Raw genomic sequence first — 18,469 nt, forward strand, 5'->3', positions numbered from 1 at the left:
TGTACAGAATGACGACCAGTCCTACAGCATATATATAAGTGAAACAAAAACACACTACAAAACGGACACCAACGACACTACACACTAATGTACTCTACCTTCCAGCAAAGTGCTCCTACAGAAACCTCCCCATTCATAGAAGGTGGTGAATGGTCCCAGAACACACACGGGTGTAACTTGTGGATACCAGCCACAACACCATGGGTACTGTACTTCTCCACTCTTTTTTTTGTCTTGTGATTAGGTACTACCCTTTCCCCACTTTCGCACGTCATGGCGTACAACACTTTCCCCCATTCTTCCTCACGTGACAGGGTAATACTCTTCCCGGTTTTATCAGCACTTGCTGCTCTTCCCCCAATTGCACAAAGCACATGCTGGTAACACTTTAATGCACACCTTGAGTTGGGGTATTCCTCGTCCCCATCTTTGCACACATGAATCCACACAATCAGCCTGTGAATCCACAATTCACTTTTTGGAGCCAAATACCATTTACCTAACCCGTCTCCCAAATTCTATGTTTAATTCATGACACACAGTGTTACACAATGTAGGTCCAACTGAAATGCAGAAGATCACCCATTGTAAATTACTCAAACTTGCAACATTTCGACAGTGTAATCACAAACCATGCAACAAATGAACTTGTGCATTAGCATTTCTAGATGCAAGCAATTTTGCAAAACACAAAACCACGCAAGACACGTTTACCAAATATTGTAAAGCATGTAAACTGCAACGATAAACATGTGTATCAAAGACACAGTATTAAAAATCGTTGCCTCCCCAAACACACATATATACATCGTGTTTGGTTGATAGATGGTGTGCCTAGTCTTGCCTCTGTGGGAAGCGTTGTAGTGTTGTTCGTGATGACCAGGTGGATGCCGTTAGCGTGCAGAAGCAGCATGGCGTCGGGAGAGGATGAGTGAGAGATAGGTTAAGCCATGTGTACGTTCATACCTACTGTTTTATGTGGGTGACTCGTTCTACTTCAGGGAGCCGTTTTGGTCTGGTGGTGCCCGCGGTAGGGTTTTATATTTTTAGGAACGGAGAGTTCTTTACTGTCTTCCTAAGTTTAAAGTAACTTCAGCTGTTTTTTGTCTTTGCCAGGAGTGAGTTCCAGACCTTTACTGTCTAAACTGAGAAGGAAAGTGCATCAAAGTGCATTTTGATGGGTGGGGTGGTCAGTGGGTCGGTCCATTCCGGGAGCAGGGTTCTACCTAAACAGCAATTTGGAAATACCTGAACCTCTCATAAGGGTATTCAAAGTTAAATTGTCTTAGAATACATCATTGCTTTTGTTCGTGACTTACATTGCCTAATTCCTACCCTTCACTCGGGCATACGTTTTATTTACAGGTATTTGAAGCTGTTATTTCATGGATACATTATGAAAAAGATACTCGCCTGGAACACATGGCTAAATTAATGGAACATGTTCGGCTTCCTCTTCTACCAAGAGATTATCTTGTACAGGTGAGTTTGGAGTGCACAATTTTTAAAACTTCAGAATTCCAACTTGCTTTCTATTATATACCAGTGCATGCACAAGAGGTACGTTTTTGGGAAACCGGGGCCAGGCGTTTGCTTTACTTGCTGAGTTTCAGGATTTCTCCACGAAAAGACATTTTGTGATCTTTCCTCATGATTGGGAACATCTGCTTTGTCAAGCTGTGACCTTTTTACACTTTGTAAGAAAATGAATGCTTTTCAATTATCGTTTGGTAGAAAACCCTTACCCATGGCAATATATTGAGAAATATGGAAAATACACAAAAGAAAATTTAAATATCTTGTTTCACCATCACAGGAACAAATACGCTCATTGCATAAACAGAGATGCACAGCTTTGAATTGTTTTAAACATTGTATTATCATGCGTTCTTCACTAGTTGTGTTTTTGGTATAAATAACTTTCTACATATTTTAAGATGAACTTTTTCTCTGCAAAAATATAAGTGTCCAAGAATTTGGTGATGTCCAAACTCTGTTTTCCAACAAGCGGGCTGTATAAATGAACATGAGCTCTGCAACAAAAAAGGTGATTGTGATTAGGTGACACTACACGTTACACGCAGAAAGGAAACATGCAGTATAACAATTTTGAGCATAGGTACTGACAGAGAACGAAAAAAAACTACCCTAGCATTAAGATGGCGTTACTCATAGTTGCATCAGGTTCGAGCTCCTCTTTATAGGGTTCTTAGTAGTAACGTTAGCCTCTTTAAAAAGCAAGGATACAGGTGGAAAAACAAGCTCCAGAGTTCATAACCTGATTAACACAATTCTCAGTAGAAGAACCAAAAACCAAAGGATAATTAGTAAACTATGTTGGAACTTGTTTATTTCTAAGGAATCATTGCAGAAGGACGTGCTACATGGCAATCTTTAACCCTTTCGCTGCTAGGCCCTCCCCCTCCAGTGCTAAGCCTTTTTTTGGCTAATTGAGCTAGTTTTTCGCTTTGGCCCACAAAAGGTACCCACACTAAATTTGCATTCTTTCTTTTTTCCAGCATCCTGGGGTTTCCAAAGGTTCCCAGGGTTGTGGATTCCCCTGGAGGGTACAGAGAAATTAACCTAACCATAGCTAAACAAAAAAAAAAAAATTGGGGGGGGGGAATGGGAAAAAAGTGCTGCAGAAGAAAGTATCTGTTTTGTTTTCCTGCAAATGACATCAACAAAGGGATTGCGGTGCTAAAATCATCTTCCCAGCTTTCAGGAACAGGCAGACTTGAATCAGAAAAACAAAATTTTCAATAGTTTTACCATTGTAGTGTACCATAGCCCATTTTCCTATTTTTTTGTGTTTTCAACCTGCTTCCATTTAGTGGTAGAAATGGGTGTGAAACTAATGGTGGATCCTGGAAAGCTATATATTTCTGAAAAGTAGACAAAATTCCGAATTCAGCACGGGCTCATTTGTGTAGACCAGTGATACTCATAGTGCGGCCCTCCTGACCTTTACATGCGGCCCAGCAGCACTGGGCTGCTCTTAGCTAGACTCAGCACCAACATTTAAAAAATGTAAATAAACAGTCAAGTATTTATTTAAGGTGAGTTGAAGGTTGAGATAAGAGAGGGGTTCTGTACAATGTAACATCAGAAACACCTTAATTTTTAAAGACATATTTGAAACAAAAATGTAAAAGCAGGATCAAGTCTGCTCAAAATTCAAAAAGTGTATTTCATTAACACGCAGAACCTTCACCTTAGTTCACCAGATTATATCAGTGCATTGAAGAAATATATTTTTTCAAAGTGATAATTTTCCAACCAGAATTTAGAAACATTCACTCCCCCATCTCCCACCCCGACAACAATGCCTTTGGTGAGCTAAGAGGCAAGTCAGCTATGTGCACTCTTTCGGTGGCCTAGGTTTCAAGTATACAAAAAAATTACAGTTTATTAAATCAAACACAAAAAGGTTTTGTGCAGCACACATCCTAAAGTCATGCGAGGTCCTCATATGTGATAATGAGCATAAAGGAGGGAAAGTGAAATAAAACATTTGCATAGGATCACACAGTTTGGTTAAGGGGAGAAGCCGTGATTATTCCCAAGTTTATGGTTTCACGTTGTGCTATTCAGACACTAGAAGTATAGCTTTGTGTCCCTTGAGCCCACTTTACTACCAACCCCCGACTGCCACCCTGCTGCCATCAGTGCGGCCCTCGGTCACATCAAAGACCAAACTCTGCGGCCCCCGTGAAAATGTTTGCGAGTACCCATGGTGTAGACCCTTCAAGGTGTTTCTATGGAAAGTACAATTGAAATAAAAAAATACGGAAATTAAGTTGGAAAAAAACCCAGCCATTTCTGTCTACGTTTTCATCTGTAACTTTTACCTATGGCAGATTGTAAGTGGGAGCGTGCCACTTTCTTCATTATGCTAAGTTGGAGAGCATTGCACGGAAGGTGTGGGCTGCGTTCCCTTCAGCCTCATTTCCTTATTTTACAGGGCGATTCAGGGTGATATGGTGAATATTCCCTATACCTCACCCGGGGCCTGAGAACGTGAGTTTGTGGAGCCCATTGAGGATGCTAACTGGCGCGTGCATGTGCACTTATGAGGAGGGTTTCCTGCAACCATAGATTTAAGTTGCTTCACTTCAACTATTTACACCGTACTGATGTGACTCCTTGGCAATTGAACAGGATGAACCCCTCATGGGATGTACGGTGTGCTTGATGTGGGGAGATGGGAGCCACCTTCTTGCACTTGGGCATGTGCTGTGATTCAGGCATTCTGGATGGATGTGGTGCCAAAAATAGTGGAAGCATCGGGCACTGATATCCCTCTGACTCTGTTGGCCTGCCTTTTGGGGGTAGTGGTGAAACCCAGAGGGCGGAAAATTCCCTAAAGGTGGGCCCAGCTGCCCCCGTTCTTTGGCAAGAGGCGAGTGGCCATCTGATGGTTTGGAAATAGAGTGCGGCTGGTGTCTTCTTGGCAGGCGGATCTCCTTGAATGGGGGTGACCGAGGAGATGAAGATGCGTACTACCTGTACTGACAAGAGTGCCTCGGATGCAATCATGTTGTGGGGGTATCTTCTCAATAAATTTGCTGCAGAGGATATAACTAGCTCAGAGGAGGGCTCTGATGGGATGGGGTGATGTCTGTGCCATTGGTACAGAGGTAAAGTGACAGCCAAGCAAGCATAATTGTATTATTCAATGTATATTTCGCTCAACAACTTGGCTTCGATGTGCTTTTGTCCCGTATTCGTTTTCTGTAACAAATGTCTAAGTTTAGCCATGTGTAACGCTATTTTAAAACATACTGCCATGAAGTGTGACTAGAATTCACCCTTTCTCAGAATGGAGCCATACACTTCTTATGTGTTATCTGTTTTTTTGTTTTGTCGCATAAAATCAATAAAAAGAGTTAAAAAAAAAAAAACTAAAACTATGGCAGATTTTCGAAAGCAATAAACAGTTGCGTATGATGGTCCCTTCTAGTTGCGGTAATATATAGGGCTTGCAAGTTCACCAAGAACCCTATGTACCTAGAGCCAATAACTGAGATGCACCTTGCATTGGTTTTTCATTGTGTACCGGGTATGCAATAATTCATTTGGTAAAATATAAAGAGTGAAAAATAGGTATCAAGGAAACATACGTATTTCCAATATGGGCACAAGACATGGAGTTTAGAAGCAGTTGTTATTTGTACATTTCTAAATTTGGGGATAAGGATATTAGCATGTGAATTAAAGGGCATTTCTTAAAACAACTCCTTACTTACACATTGTCTTACATTTTGAAGGCACAAATGCAGAGAACGACAATTGGTTATGACACTTATTCTACTATTGTGTGTTCCCCTCAGACTCCTGATAAAAATTGTTCCTCACTTGTGTGGGGTGGCCTAGTGCCCGCCACAGGAAAAAGCCCAAAATGTAACGTGGACACACATTTTTCCACGAAAAACTGACCCTTTTTTTTTGCAATGTGCCCAGCTGTGGATTTTGGACTCTAGCTCAGCCAGCGCCTAGGGAAACCTAGCAAACCTGTACATTTGTGAAAACTAGACACCAAGGGGAATCCAGGATAGAGTGAGTTGTGTGGCTCTTCCCAGGTTCTGTTACCCAGAATCCCTTGCAAACTTCAACATTTGTCTTAAAAACACATTTTCATCACATTTCTGTGATGAAAAGTTCTGGAATCTGAGGGGGAGCCACAAACTTCCTTCCACCCAGCATTCCCCCAAGTCGCCTGATAAAAATGGTACCTCACTTGTGTGGGTAGGCCTAGTGCCTGCAAAAGGAAACGGCCCAAAACACAAAGTGAACACATCACATTTTTCTACCCAAAACTGACCCTTTTTTTTCAATATGCCTAGCTGTGGATTTTGGGCCCTAGCTCAGCTAGCACCTAGGGAAATCTAGCAAGCCCATACATTTTTGAAAACTAGACAGCCAGGGGAATCCAAGTGGGGTGACTTGTGTGGCTCTCACCAGGTTCTGTTACCCAGAATCCCTTGCAAACCTTAAAATTTGTCAAAAACACACATTTTCCTCACATTCCATCACAGAAAAGTTCTGGAATCTGAGGGGAGCCACGATGGAAGGACCAAAAACATGTAGAAATTGAGGGGGAACCAAAGCAGACTCAAAGGGCAGTTTTTTTCATACGTTTTTAGGCTGACCCTGCTTTGGGCACCCACATAAGTGGGGCAAAGTTTTTTTTTTATGAGTACAGATGGGCCAGTGGTGGTGGTGGTGGTAGGAATGTTGTGGATTCCTGCGGACTCCGGAAATTTTCATCACAGAAATGTAGGGAAAATGTGTGATTTCAGTAAAAGCTTGGAGGTTTGCAGGGCATTCTGGGTAAGAAATTGGTGTGGGGTGCATGTAAGTCACACCACCCTAGACTCCCCCAGATGTTTAGTTTTCAGAAGTGTCTGAGTCTGGTAGGTTTTTCCAGGTGGCAGCGCACTCAAGTTCAAAAAGTGCAGCCGCTCCCCATTGTAAGTGGGACAATACTGGGAGTTAGCCAACCTCTATTTAGCCATATATGAAATCAATACCTTAAAGAGTCAGATGTCCTCTTGCTTGCCATTGGGATGAGATGCTTTAGTCCGCTAGGTTGGGGGGCAAAAAGACACTTGCTCCCTTCAGTTGGGGGGGGCAAAACCATGCCCTCACCCCTCTATTTTTGTTTTATTTCCTGGAGTCTAGTGTGCTGTCTGCCCCCCTAGAGGCTGATTGGGGGTAATTACCTCCATCTGCCCGCCCCAGGGGGGCAGGAAGACTGTGGCGGTCATTCTGACCCTGGCGGTTGAAAACCGCCAGGGCAGAGTGCCGCGCAAGCACCGCCAGCAGGCTGGCGGTGCTTCATGGGCAATTCTGACCGCAGCGGTAAAGCCGCGGTCAGAAAAGGGCAACCGGCGGTTTCAAGCCAGTTTACCCCTGCCCCAAAGAATCCTCCATGGCGGCGCTGCTCACAGCACCGCCATGGGGATTCCGACCCCCTTCCCGCCATCCTGAACATGATGGCGGGAACGGGTGTCGAGGGGCCCCCTAACAGGGCCCCATAATGATTTTCAGTGTCTGCCTAGCAGACACTGAAAATCGCGACAGGTGCCACTGCACCCGTCGCACACCAGCAACTCAGCCGGCTCCATTCGGAGCCGGCTTCATCGTTGCTGGGGCTTTCCCGCTGGGCGGGCGGGCGGCCTTTTGGCGGTCGCCCGCCCGCCCAGCGGGAAAGTCAGAATGACCGCCGTGGTCATTTGACCGCAGTGTGGTGTTCTGGCGGGCGGCGCCCGCCGGGGTCGGAATGACCCCCTGTGTCTCCATTTATTTGGGGTAGGGGAATGGCCATGTCCATGGTGGGCAGCCACCCAAGGGGGGCAGAAACACTGTGCCTCCTTGCTTAATTTTTGCTTCTTGTTGCCGGTGCAGAGCACCAGCACTTATTTTTTAGGGCCAGCACTTATTCTGCCTCAAGCGTTTACTGCGAGCAAAAGACACATATGGGAAAGACGGAGAAAGAGAAAAATGAAAAAGCGTCACAAAGGGAGAAAGCAGAAAGGTGCAAGAGTGAGCTGAAGGGACAGGGAGTAGCTGTAAATGGATTGAAGAGGCCCTTGATGGCTTCAGGGTTACGCTGCCTCAGTATTCCATGTTCGCACATTTAATTGCACCAGCTGCATGTTTAAGAGGAGGGTTTTGGGCACTGGCACATTTTTGTTTACAAATTAAGAACTGATGTGCCTACTTTTGTGGGTGGGGGCATTGCCCTTGCCCATTCTGGGCAGCCGCACCCTTTCCTAATTAAAAAAAAAAAAAAAAAGTCTCTATTGGCTAGTGGGTTTTCTGCCCCCGAAGAGCATATTAGGGGCTATTGCCCCCATCTGCCACCCGGGGGAAGAGGGAGGCAGAAAGACTGTATTCTTTTAAAAAATGAACTGGGAGCAAAAGCCTTTATCCAAGGGGCACTCCCCCTCCCTGCTGGCCTGGTGGAGTGGATCCCTGTTTAGGGATCACCCTCCTGAGGCGATCCCCAAGCAGGGATTTACTAGGGAAAAGTACCTTTGGAAAGCGGTGATTCTCCCCTTTCCAACTGTACCCCTTCTGTTATAATCAGTGCTCAGTGGGCTGAGATATGCCCCTGAGCACCAAAGAAAATGAAAGCAAATCATCCAATCAGTTAATTTTACGTTTATTTTCCCTGTAATGACGTTGGCGTGCCCATCGTCTTTACAAGGTAGTGGATATTTTTACCCTTGGTTGCTGAGGAAGCTCTTCCCCAGGAACCAAGGCTAAAAATATTTAAATGAAATCCCTCTGGTACTCGCACCAGAGGGATTTCCTGTTCCATGTGCGCGGACTGCCCGGAGTCATCCGACGCACATGAGCACTGCATCGTCGGGCGGCTTCCGACTGTCCAGTGTATGGAAAGGGTTAAGAAAATTCTGTTACTCACATTTGAACAGGGAAGGAGTTCCTATATCTAACGAAGAGTTACCTGAACCCTTAGTGTGTCGTATTAACTTTGTGGAATTAAACTAATGTCAAACCCTGGTTTCCAGTCGGGGAACAAAAGGTCAATGGGTACGATTATGAATCTAGGGATTCACACACTGGTCCAAGTTTAGTAAGTTCACACAGCCTGATTCTGAAGCATTGCATGAAAATCTAGAAATTGTTGCGCACCTTATTGACTATGCTCCTCTGGCCTCTAATGTCATCAGTTGCAGTCACATTAACAGTGCAACAGTACTAAACATGATCTAGCGTTGTACCATGATACCAAAGACGTGCAAGAGGTGACTTGCATACATTTTATGCTTTAGGTGCACCCACCAGTAGAAATCTCTCAGCAAATATCATGGATTACTTTTTCCTCTGTGTGTGCCTGTTCTCATGTGTTGCAAAGATACCATACAAGCCTCTATGCGACTTTAGTTCATCTGGCTTTTCATACAATTCTAATGGTGTTTGTGATGTTCATGTGTCGTTACGCCCACTCTGCATAGGGTTTCTGGGATGTATTGCTGCAACACACAGTGCTGTTTCAGCAAAAATACAAAAATCATTTGATGGCGAAAAGTGGGTCTGTACTTTGCGTTGCACCCCTTTAAATCTCATGAGCACCTATACTAAAGTTTAATAAATCTGGGCCATAGTTTGATTCAGTGTTGTATATTATAAATTACTTGGATATGTCTCAGAAAAAAGAGATGTCAATTTACTTTTTAATTGTAAATCTCAGCAGAGGAAGAACTCTTGTATCTAATGTTGGCAGCAAAAACATCTTGTTATGTTGCTATAAGACGCAACAACATTTTAGTTAGTGGTGGAAATCATTGCCTGTTATTTTGGACTATTGAGTTTCAGAATCTGGGTGCTGTTCTTAAGACAGCTATATTTTGGTGCAGGTAACTTTATGTATGAGTCATTTTATAAAGTATAGTAAGCTTTAGTAGCACTTATTTCTTCTCTTACTATTGCTAGCAATGTTTTGAATATGGACCTATCCTGTATCTGACCCAGTTACAATCCCAGTGTCCTTATTGAATGGCGTTGCTCAAGTGTGCAGTCTGTGACAATAGATTATTGAAACTCACCCAGTTCCTGACTCTTTGCAGCAAGCAACAGTAAAACCTGTATTGAAAAGGGGAGGTTGGGTTTCCTATTAACAGATCTCCCTCAGGGCCATACCTTTCTCAATCATTCCTTTGCAGTATGTTAGGTGGTATGGGTTTTTGAAGAGTATACATCCCATTTATGCTGTTATTTTGGCAACGTCCTCTGTGCCTTTGATGCAGTAGATCATGTATTCTTGTAGGAGAACCTTAAGACATGGACTGTGTCTTTCAGCCTTCTTGTGATATTGTTGCTTCATTCAGAGAATTGGGAACTGCTAGTTTTGCTAAGAGATGAAGGACTACAAAAGAATAAAGGTGGAAAGTTGTCTAAAAACATTGTCACTGGTCCTGATTTGATTGTGTATCTCACTGAAATCTTTACAAATTGTCCACTTTCACTTGAAAAGTGGGATCAGCATGTAGGGTTGCTTTTATATGCCAATGATCTTGCCATTAGATTGGATTGCATACAGGATGTACCATGAAAGAGTTAAACTAACAATCTTGAAGAGCTATATCTTGGTCTTTGGGGAATGCAGAATTGTTACTTCATGTTGACAAGAAACTTCAGAAACTTCTGTGGAAATTATATTTCATTTTAATTGTCTTCAATATGAAAGCATCACTTTGGGTCTGTGGTGTGCTCAGTGCTGGAAGGCTTCTTAAGAAGATTCAGTTTTCATAAATAGTGGGCGCATCTGTATTATTCAGAACTTCTTAGTGTATTTCTTTGAAGGAAAATGCCTTGAAAGTTGAATTAATCCCCCTGTGATGCAATGGAACAGGCCCTAAGAGTGAGGCCGGTTCTATGTTCTTTTGATTTTTTTAGCAAAATGATTACTTTTCTGTCTCTAGGAAATTGTAGCACTAATAACGTGTCTAGACTGTGCTAGATAGTAAATAGAAAACAGAAGTGGGAAATATGCTAACTGTAGTATGAGGAAAATTGAATTAATTGGTTAGAGGATTTAAATCTCTGCTTTACCTTGCCGTACAGTGTTAGATTGTTTTAAAAGGTTTGTTCAGGCAAGACCTTGAATCTCATCATATATTAAGATTCTTTTTACCTTAAATGTAAAGGTTTGGTGGGTCTGACTGGGGGACTCCTTAAGACAGTGCAATGGGGTCATTTAGAGGTGGGTGGTAATCAGCAACCAAATAATTGCAATGTATCATCCATTCACTTTAGCATTCCCCTTCCTCAGATAGTGGGGGATGACAAAGCCACTACAAGCTTGGTTAATACCTACCATAATAACAGTCCTGCCACTGGTGTCAATGGCATAAGTCTTCTGACCTGATTAGGATCTGCACCTCGAACTTCCGTTCTGGCACCTGCATTTAGGTCTAGGACAACCATGATTTCCATTATTGCGAGCATCAATAGAAAAACGTTTACGTGTACCAGCCCCTGAGGGGCATTGTGTATTTTTATCCTTGAGCAGGACCCCTGATTTGGAGACCTGTCATCAGGACTCAGATAAGTGGCAGCAGTTCTGTCATGGCATGACGTATCTCCCAATATGTTTTTCCCCCAAAGCCACCACTGCAGTACATACAGGAGCTGTTCCAGAAGACCAATGTCTGTCACAGCGGTAAACATCTAGATTTATTGGTTCAACTGCACTTCCTCTGCCAAAATGGAGATTTTGACGTCCTGGAATTCTCACATTAAACATTTAAACATTGCGGCATGAGTTTAATTTCCTAGCCAGTATGCAGAACATGCAGCTCTGCGGTGCTAGTTTTAAGATTCTGAATTTGAATTGAACCGGGGTAGAAAATTCCTGAGATTATGAATAGGATCAAAGGCAATAAAGGGACATATATGGTATATATGAACTGTGCTTTCAATTTCAAGCATCATCTGCCCATTGTTTTTGACTGAAAGAAGAATTTATTTGTACTATTGCTTTTAAAATATTTATGGAGACATGGCTATGGAATTGTTGATAAATTGTAATGTTTAAACACTGCTAAATGTTAAAAAAATCTATTAACAGCAGTGATCTACCTGACAAATGAATGTTCAATGCCCTGGCTGGTTGAATATGTTCAAATATTGTGAGAATGTTTAGATTTTTTAGTGGATGTTGTAAAGGTACTGGCCCAAAGTAAATTACAGCTTAAAAATATGATCACATTTAAGAAGTGAAACCCACCAAAATTCCTAAAATCAGAAACTTTACAGGGTACTTTCAAGGATCAGCTTGCACAGTTTCTAAAGAAACATGTACAAAAGAGACAGACAAAAATCACAACTGATCCGGAGAAATATTAATGGAATGCTGTGGATTGTTTATTATACCTCCATTTACACTATCACTGACCCTGGTGGACAAACGGAAATAAACTGTGAAAGAAGGACTAGTAAGAAATAACTTCAAACCACTGTTTTGGTAAATAGTGGCACATCCGGTAAAGGAAATGCCTTCTGAGGAACTACAGCGTAAGTGCAGACCAGTCTTTGGTACTGTGCACCATCTATATTGATGTGCAACAGGCATCTTGTGCAGGTGCATCCCTTATGAGCAGTCCACTGCCAGAATGCTAGAGATTTCTTGACCAATCCTCAGTAAGTGAGGGAGAAACAGAACATAGTTAATGGTACTCAATACACTATTAAATACTAACAACCTCAAGAGAGTTCTTTAGAGCTTTCTCCTCCATCACCCCAGAAAGGCACACCAGACAACAGATGGTTCTGTGCACTGGACTGCCAGTTAAGGAAACATAAAGCCTCTCGGCTGAGACTAGGCAGTCCATTTTGAACAGGAATGTTTATACGTAGACTGTGATATCCAATACTACACCTGAGATTTGACATTGAACAACACACTATCTGACTAAATATGTTTTTCGTTTGGTTATTCAAAGTGGGGCATTTGTTTTTTCCCAAAGCGCACTGTTACACCTCTAGGTGGTATGACTGGAGTAAGCCAACAGAAGAGCGACTGGGAGAGCTAATCTGATGTAAATGAGAAAGTCTTCAGTTAGAAAACAAGAGATGATTAGTAATAGAGCATAACATGAACTGCAACATATGGCAGAATTTCGAGGCCAAGTAGGTGGAAAAAAACATCCTTCTACTCAGGTTTTGCAAACTAGGATAATTTGGAGGGGTTACTGGCGTGAAGGAGTCCTGTTAGTGAATAGGGTATAAGTTTATCCTGTAGGTAACGAAGTCCAGTACTGTGGATGGTGCTGCGGCAGATGCACATGGACTTGAAGAGACCATGTTTGCAATTGGATAACCAGTGGAGCTAGTCCAATTGGGCCAAGATGTGAGCTCTTAGAGGAAGACCCAGTATTAGTCTCATTTAAGCATTATGGACACATTGAAATTGTTAAATGATGGACAGAGGAGCACAGAGAAAGAGGTAAGTGTAATAGTCCAGTGGTGAAACAATGAGTGAATGAAATACTTGTTGATGTGAGTGCTTGGGCAAGAAAGATAGAACCATCCTCATAGTTTTAATAACAAGAAACAAGTAAATGAAACTTTATTGACATGTTTAAAGAAACATGAAGCATTAAGCAGACTCCCAGATTCCGAGCTGAAGAAGTAGGAGTAGGGTTTGTACCCAGCTTGGAGGTCTACCATGCACAGCACCAGATGTTTGGTTCATTATTGAGACCCAAGACTTTAGTCTTTTCCACATTAATCTTTGAAGAGTTAGCTGTCATCCAAGCAATACCTTTGCTCATACACTCTTTAACATTAACTTGTCTCAAGAAAATTATTGTTGAAAGTGATAGGAAGTTGAGTATCATCAGCATTAGGGCATAAAGGGAAAGCCATAAGAGCGAATGAGAGCAGCAATAGAAAGCATGTATAAGTAACAAGCCGCTGAGATTCAGTTCTGTGCAGAGTACAAAAGCCTGTCTCTGATGGATCTAAGATTCTGTGTTCTTTGATGAACCAGGAAACTGTTTGTTGGCCTCGACTTCCAGATATTTCACTGGTAGATGCAAAAGGGAAAGTTTGAAAAGGTAGTGGGATTTATATTATGCTTTTCATCAATAACTAAGCCAGAGCAGAAAGAGCCATACATAATGTTATAAAGAGATGATCACATGCTGTTTGAGACCATCTTCAGCTTGTGTGTGGGCCAACTTGTCTGTAAGCCAGGGAGTCTAGGACGGAGCCGGATTTGGTGGTACTTCTGATATCGGCTACTCTAGCAGGAGTGACCTGGGTAAAAGTATCAAAGTATGCAGGTGGGGAAGCTTAAAGTGGAGGCATATTGGATGATTTTTTTTGGTCCTGAAATTAGTGTGAAATATTCAAGCACAATTTCATAGGAGTGATCTTGGAGTCACATGCTGAAGGGGTGGTAAAGTCCTTGACAGTTTGAAAAAGTTAATAAGAGGTGTGAGTGACATTTTGTATGTGCTGGTTGAAGAAATCGTTAATTTTTAGGTCTGGCCTTGAAATCCCTTTACTGCCTTGCCAGCTTTGTGTAATCAAAATTTAATTCCAAAAAATACATACAAATATAAATGCATAGAGGTGCTCTAGGTCTGCCCTTTTCATCATGTTTCACTTCCGCTGTAATTACAATTTAGCTTCTGCCCGCAACAATATAGAGCATGGGCCGCGAGTCAGCCTCCTTTATCCATTGGCTCTCTTGGACTGTGAGTGACTGTGTTAGTGCGTCGGACCTTAATAAGTGAACTTACAAGGAGACACAAATAGGTCGATGTACCTTTTGACTCGCTTCAAGGTTTTCCCACCATATATCCCATACATGCAGATCAATAATCAATAACAATCAATATCATTAGTATTCAATAGGAGTCAGTAATCGTCACATACCATGACCTTTCAGTCATGAATAACTTCACTTTATTTAAAAGTTAGAATGTTTATTTCCCTATATTAACACTGGTAATGTCATGTAAATTAATCTCGAAATCAAATGATAAACATACAGAAATAACACTGGCTGACCAAAACGGAAAAAGAATCACAATATAATCAAAGCTTGAGCCACTACGCCTTCTAAGGTTACAGTACAAACTAATAGCAGGAATAACTGTGCAAACGTAATAACATACATTTAGATTCAGCAAAGAAAGACATCAAATGTTATTCCATATATTGAACTTCCTTAGTCAGGACTCTTAACTAACATCAGATTAGAATAGCATGTTTGGGATTCATGCAAAGCAATTTAGTCAACACAAATTTGAAAAACATCTACCTATGGCTTTATCAAAATAGTGGTTGGTAGCTAGAAACAAAAGCAAATAGACATGGTAAACAGTATCATAGTCAATATACCTATCCTCAGTTTGGATCAGCAAGCGGTGACAGTCTTCGTCCTCAGGACATCAGTTCAGTCAGCTAGTCATCGGTATTCAGCATCGAAGTTCATAAAAAGGCAAAGTCTCTTTTAAGCAATAAAGTTAAGCATGCCTCTTGCCAAGACGGTCAAGAAAATAATGGCCTTAAGGCAAGCTAGAAAATGAGCAAATGGCCTGTCTTCCCTCAGTGCAGTCTGGCTAAGTTAGATTTCCTAAACTACTTCCCAAGTCCCTATTGGTCAAGGGATCGCACGTTTGCAGTTAATCCAATGAAACTAAAACTTCAAATCTACAATTTTACTAGTACATGGTTCACATTTCGATGATTGATTGGTTCTCATCTCTTCCGTACTCGTCATTGCGCTCATCAGGTAACAATATTGTTGCAGCTTATACTCCAGTCAGTATGTTCATTGCTCTCTCCTGAGAAAGTCAGTCTTACACACATTACATTAAATAATGTTGCATTAGCTAGTACATCATCTCCTAGCAAGCAGTTCTCATGAGAAAGAACTTCAGCTACGAGCATTTGGTCAGCACAGTGGAAAATTACAATTTAGTTCTCCAAGCATCCATTTTATAAAATGCCTAAGAAATGCAGCTTGACAAGAGGCTTTGCAAAAAGGCCAAGACCTTGCTAAGTTAAGGTCTTACAATTAATAAAGCTAATGCATAATGCAGAACCCTCAATATGACATATTACTACAATAAACAAACATAAGTTCATCCTTTCATATTAATATGCAATTAATAAGTACACTTAGTTAAATCAAATCAAATCAAATCATTAGCATTTATAAAGCGCGCTACTCACCCGTGCGGGTCTCAAGGCGCTAGGGACAAAGGGGGTGGTTATCGCTGCTCGAACAGCCAGGTCTTTAGGAGTCTCTGGAAAGCGGAGTGGTCCTGGGTGGTCCTGAGGCTGGTGGGGAGGGAGTTCCAGGTCTTGGCCGCCAGGAAGGAGAAAGATCTCCCACCCGCCGTGGAGCGTCGGATGCGAGGGACGGCGGCGAGTGCGAGGCCAGAGGAGCGGAGGGGGCGGGTGGGGACGTAGAAGTTGAGGCGTCTGTTGAGGTATTCCGGTCCCTTGTCGTGGAGGGCTTTGTGTGCGTGGGTGAGAAGTCGGAAGGTGATCCTTTTGCTGACTGGGAGCCAATGCAGGTGTCTCAGGTGTGCGGAGATGTGGCTGTTGCGGGGTACGTCGAGGATGAGGCGGGCTGAGGCGTTTTGAATGCGTTGCAGGCGATTTTGGAGTTTGGCGGTGGTCCCAGCGTAGAGGGTGTTGCCGTAGTCCAGGCGGCTCGTGACGAGGGCGTGGGTCACGGTTTTTCTGGTGTCGGCGGGGATCCAGCGGAAGATCTTGCGGAGCATGCGGAGGGTGAGGAAGCAGGCGGAGGACACGGCGTTGACTTGCTTGGTCATGGTGAGAAGGGGGTCCAAGATGAAGCCGAGGTTGCGGGCTTGGTCTGCGGGGGTCGGTGCGGTGCCGAGGGCCGTGGGCCACCAGGAGTCGTCCCAGGCGGACGGGGTGTTGCCGAGGATGAGGACTTCCGTTTTTTCCGAGTTCAGCTTTAGGCGGCTGAGCCTCATCCAATCTGCGACGTCCTTCATACCCTCTTGTAGGTTGGTCTTGGCGCTGGCGGGGTCCTTGGTGAGGGAGAGTATAAGTTGGGTGTCGTCGGCGTAGGAGGTGATGATGATGTCGTGCTTGCGTACGATGTTAGCGAGGGGGCTCATGTAGACATTGAAGAGTGTCGGGCTGAGTGATGAGCCTTGAGGTACGCCGCAGATGATCTCAGTGGGTTCTGAGCGAAACGGAGGGAGGTAGACTCTTTGGGAGCGGTTTACGAGGAAGGAGGCGATCCAGTCCAGGGCCTGGTCTTGGATCCCGGTGGAGCGGAGGCGGGTGATTAGGGTGCGGTGACAGACGGTGTCAAAGGCAGCCGAGAGGTCGAGAAGAATGAGGGCGACTGTTTCACCGTTGTCCATCAGGGTTCTGATGTCGTCTGTGACTGAGATGAGGGCGGTTTCAGTGCTGTGGTTGGTTCGGAATCCGGTCTGTGAGGGGTCGAGCAGGTTGTTGTCTTCCAGGAAGGTGGTCAGCTGTTTGTTGACGGTCTTCTCTATTACTTTGGCTGGGAAAGGCAGAAGGGAGATGGGGCGGAAGTTTTTCAGGTCGCTCGGGTCAGCCGTAGGTTTCTTTAGTAGGGCGTTGACTTCGGCGTGTTTCCAGCATTCGGGGAAGGTAGCAGAAGAAAAAGAAGAGTTGATGACGGTCTGGAGGTGCGGGGCGATGATGTTGTCGGCTTTGTTAAAGATGAAGTGCGGGCAGGGGTCCGAAGGGGCGCCGGAGTGGATAGAGTTCATGATGGATTTGGTTTCTTCCGTGCTGATGTGGGTCCAGTTGTTGAGGGTGATGGTCGGGGATGTGGGTTCGGTGGTGTTAGGTTGGGTCTGGTGTCCGAAGCTGTCGTGGAGGTCGCTGATCTTGCGATGGAAGAAAGTGGCGAGGGATTCGCATAGATCCTGTGAGGCCGTGACGGCGTTGGCGCTGGGGTTGGAGAACTCCTTGACGATGCTGAAGAGTTCTCTGCTGTTGTGGCTGTTTTTGTCCAGTCTGTCGGTGAAAAAATTCCTTTTGGCAGTGCGGATCAGGTGGTGGTGTTTGCGGGTAGCGTTCTTGAGGGCGGTCATGTTGTCAGCGGTGCGGTCCTTGCGCCAGGCTTTCTCAAGTGCGCGACAAGTTTTCTTTGATTCTTTGAGGGTGTCAGAGAACCAGAGGGGTTTCTTGGTGTTGTTCTGTCGTTGCGAGCGTTTGAGGGGAGCAAGGTTGTCTGCGCAGTTGGAGATAAACTGGTGGCTACTCTAGTGGGAGCACCTTCAAATGCGGGCATTATTTTCCCTACGTTATTACATTTTCTATGCAATTTCAACATTCAGGATACATGAATAATCATTAATAATTTCATTAGCAAGTTGAGTGTTAACAATCCCTCCTCGGATGACTAAATCTGTCATCACATTAAACATTCCCACACAAATTTTTGCATCAGTTAAAATTCTGTCATCTCTATCCCCTCATATTTTCGTTCCCTTTTCGCATTTTCCCTAATCAAATTTTCCCTTTTCTTTTCTTCCCTCTGATTATTCTTCATCTTCTTCAATTTGATCCTTTTACCCAATTTACATATTCCCCATATTCCAATTAAGCAAATCACAACAATCCATATCCCTTTTATTATTTTCAATATTATCCCTTTCCCAATGTTGCTGAGCCAATTTCCCACTGAAGCAGATCCTTTGCCATTTTTCTCCTAAACACCTGGTTCTTTCAATTCCTTCAAATCAGCACTTCCATTAGTCAAATTAGTAAGTAAGCTTCTACTTTCTTTACTATTATCAGGAATAAATGAGCAGCAATTCCTAGAATTGAGCATTTTACAAACTCCGCCATGCTTTGCTAAAAGAATGTCTAACTCAAGGCGGTTCTAAAGAGTCACAGCTCTTTCAGCAGCTAATTCAGTATCTATCAGGAGAATAGCTACTGAAAAATTTGTCAG

The 18,469-nt window shown here is 43.4% G+C and overlaps 1 protein-coding gene across 4 annotated transcripts in view; it reads left to right on the top strand.

The window, feature by feature from the left end:
• LOC138245566 (kelch-like protein 3) overlaps positions 1–18,469 on the top strand; it is a 416,865-nt gene that overhangs the window by 320,362 nt on the left and 78,034 nt on the right. For all 4 annotated transcript variants that reach the window (XM_069199266.1, XM_069199268.1, XM_069199267.1 and 1 more), the window contains one exon: positions 1,366–1,482. In XM_069199266.1, coding sequence (XP_069055367.1) covers positions 1,366–1,482 — 117 coding nt within the window. The remainder of the gene's footprint in view (positions 1–1,365; positions 1,483–18,469) is intronic.

The sequence above is a fragment of the Pleurodeles waltl genome, chromosome 7, assembly GCF_031143425.1.
Source record: "Pleurodeles waltl isolate 20211129_DDA chromosome 7, aPleWal1.hap1.20221129, whole genome shotgun sequence".
Classification (NCBI taxonomy): Eukaryota; Metazoa; Chordata; class Amphibia; order Caudata; family Salamandridae; genus Pleurodeles; species Pleurodeles waltl.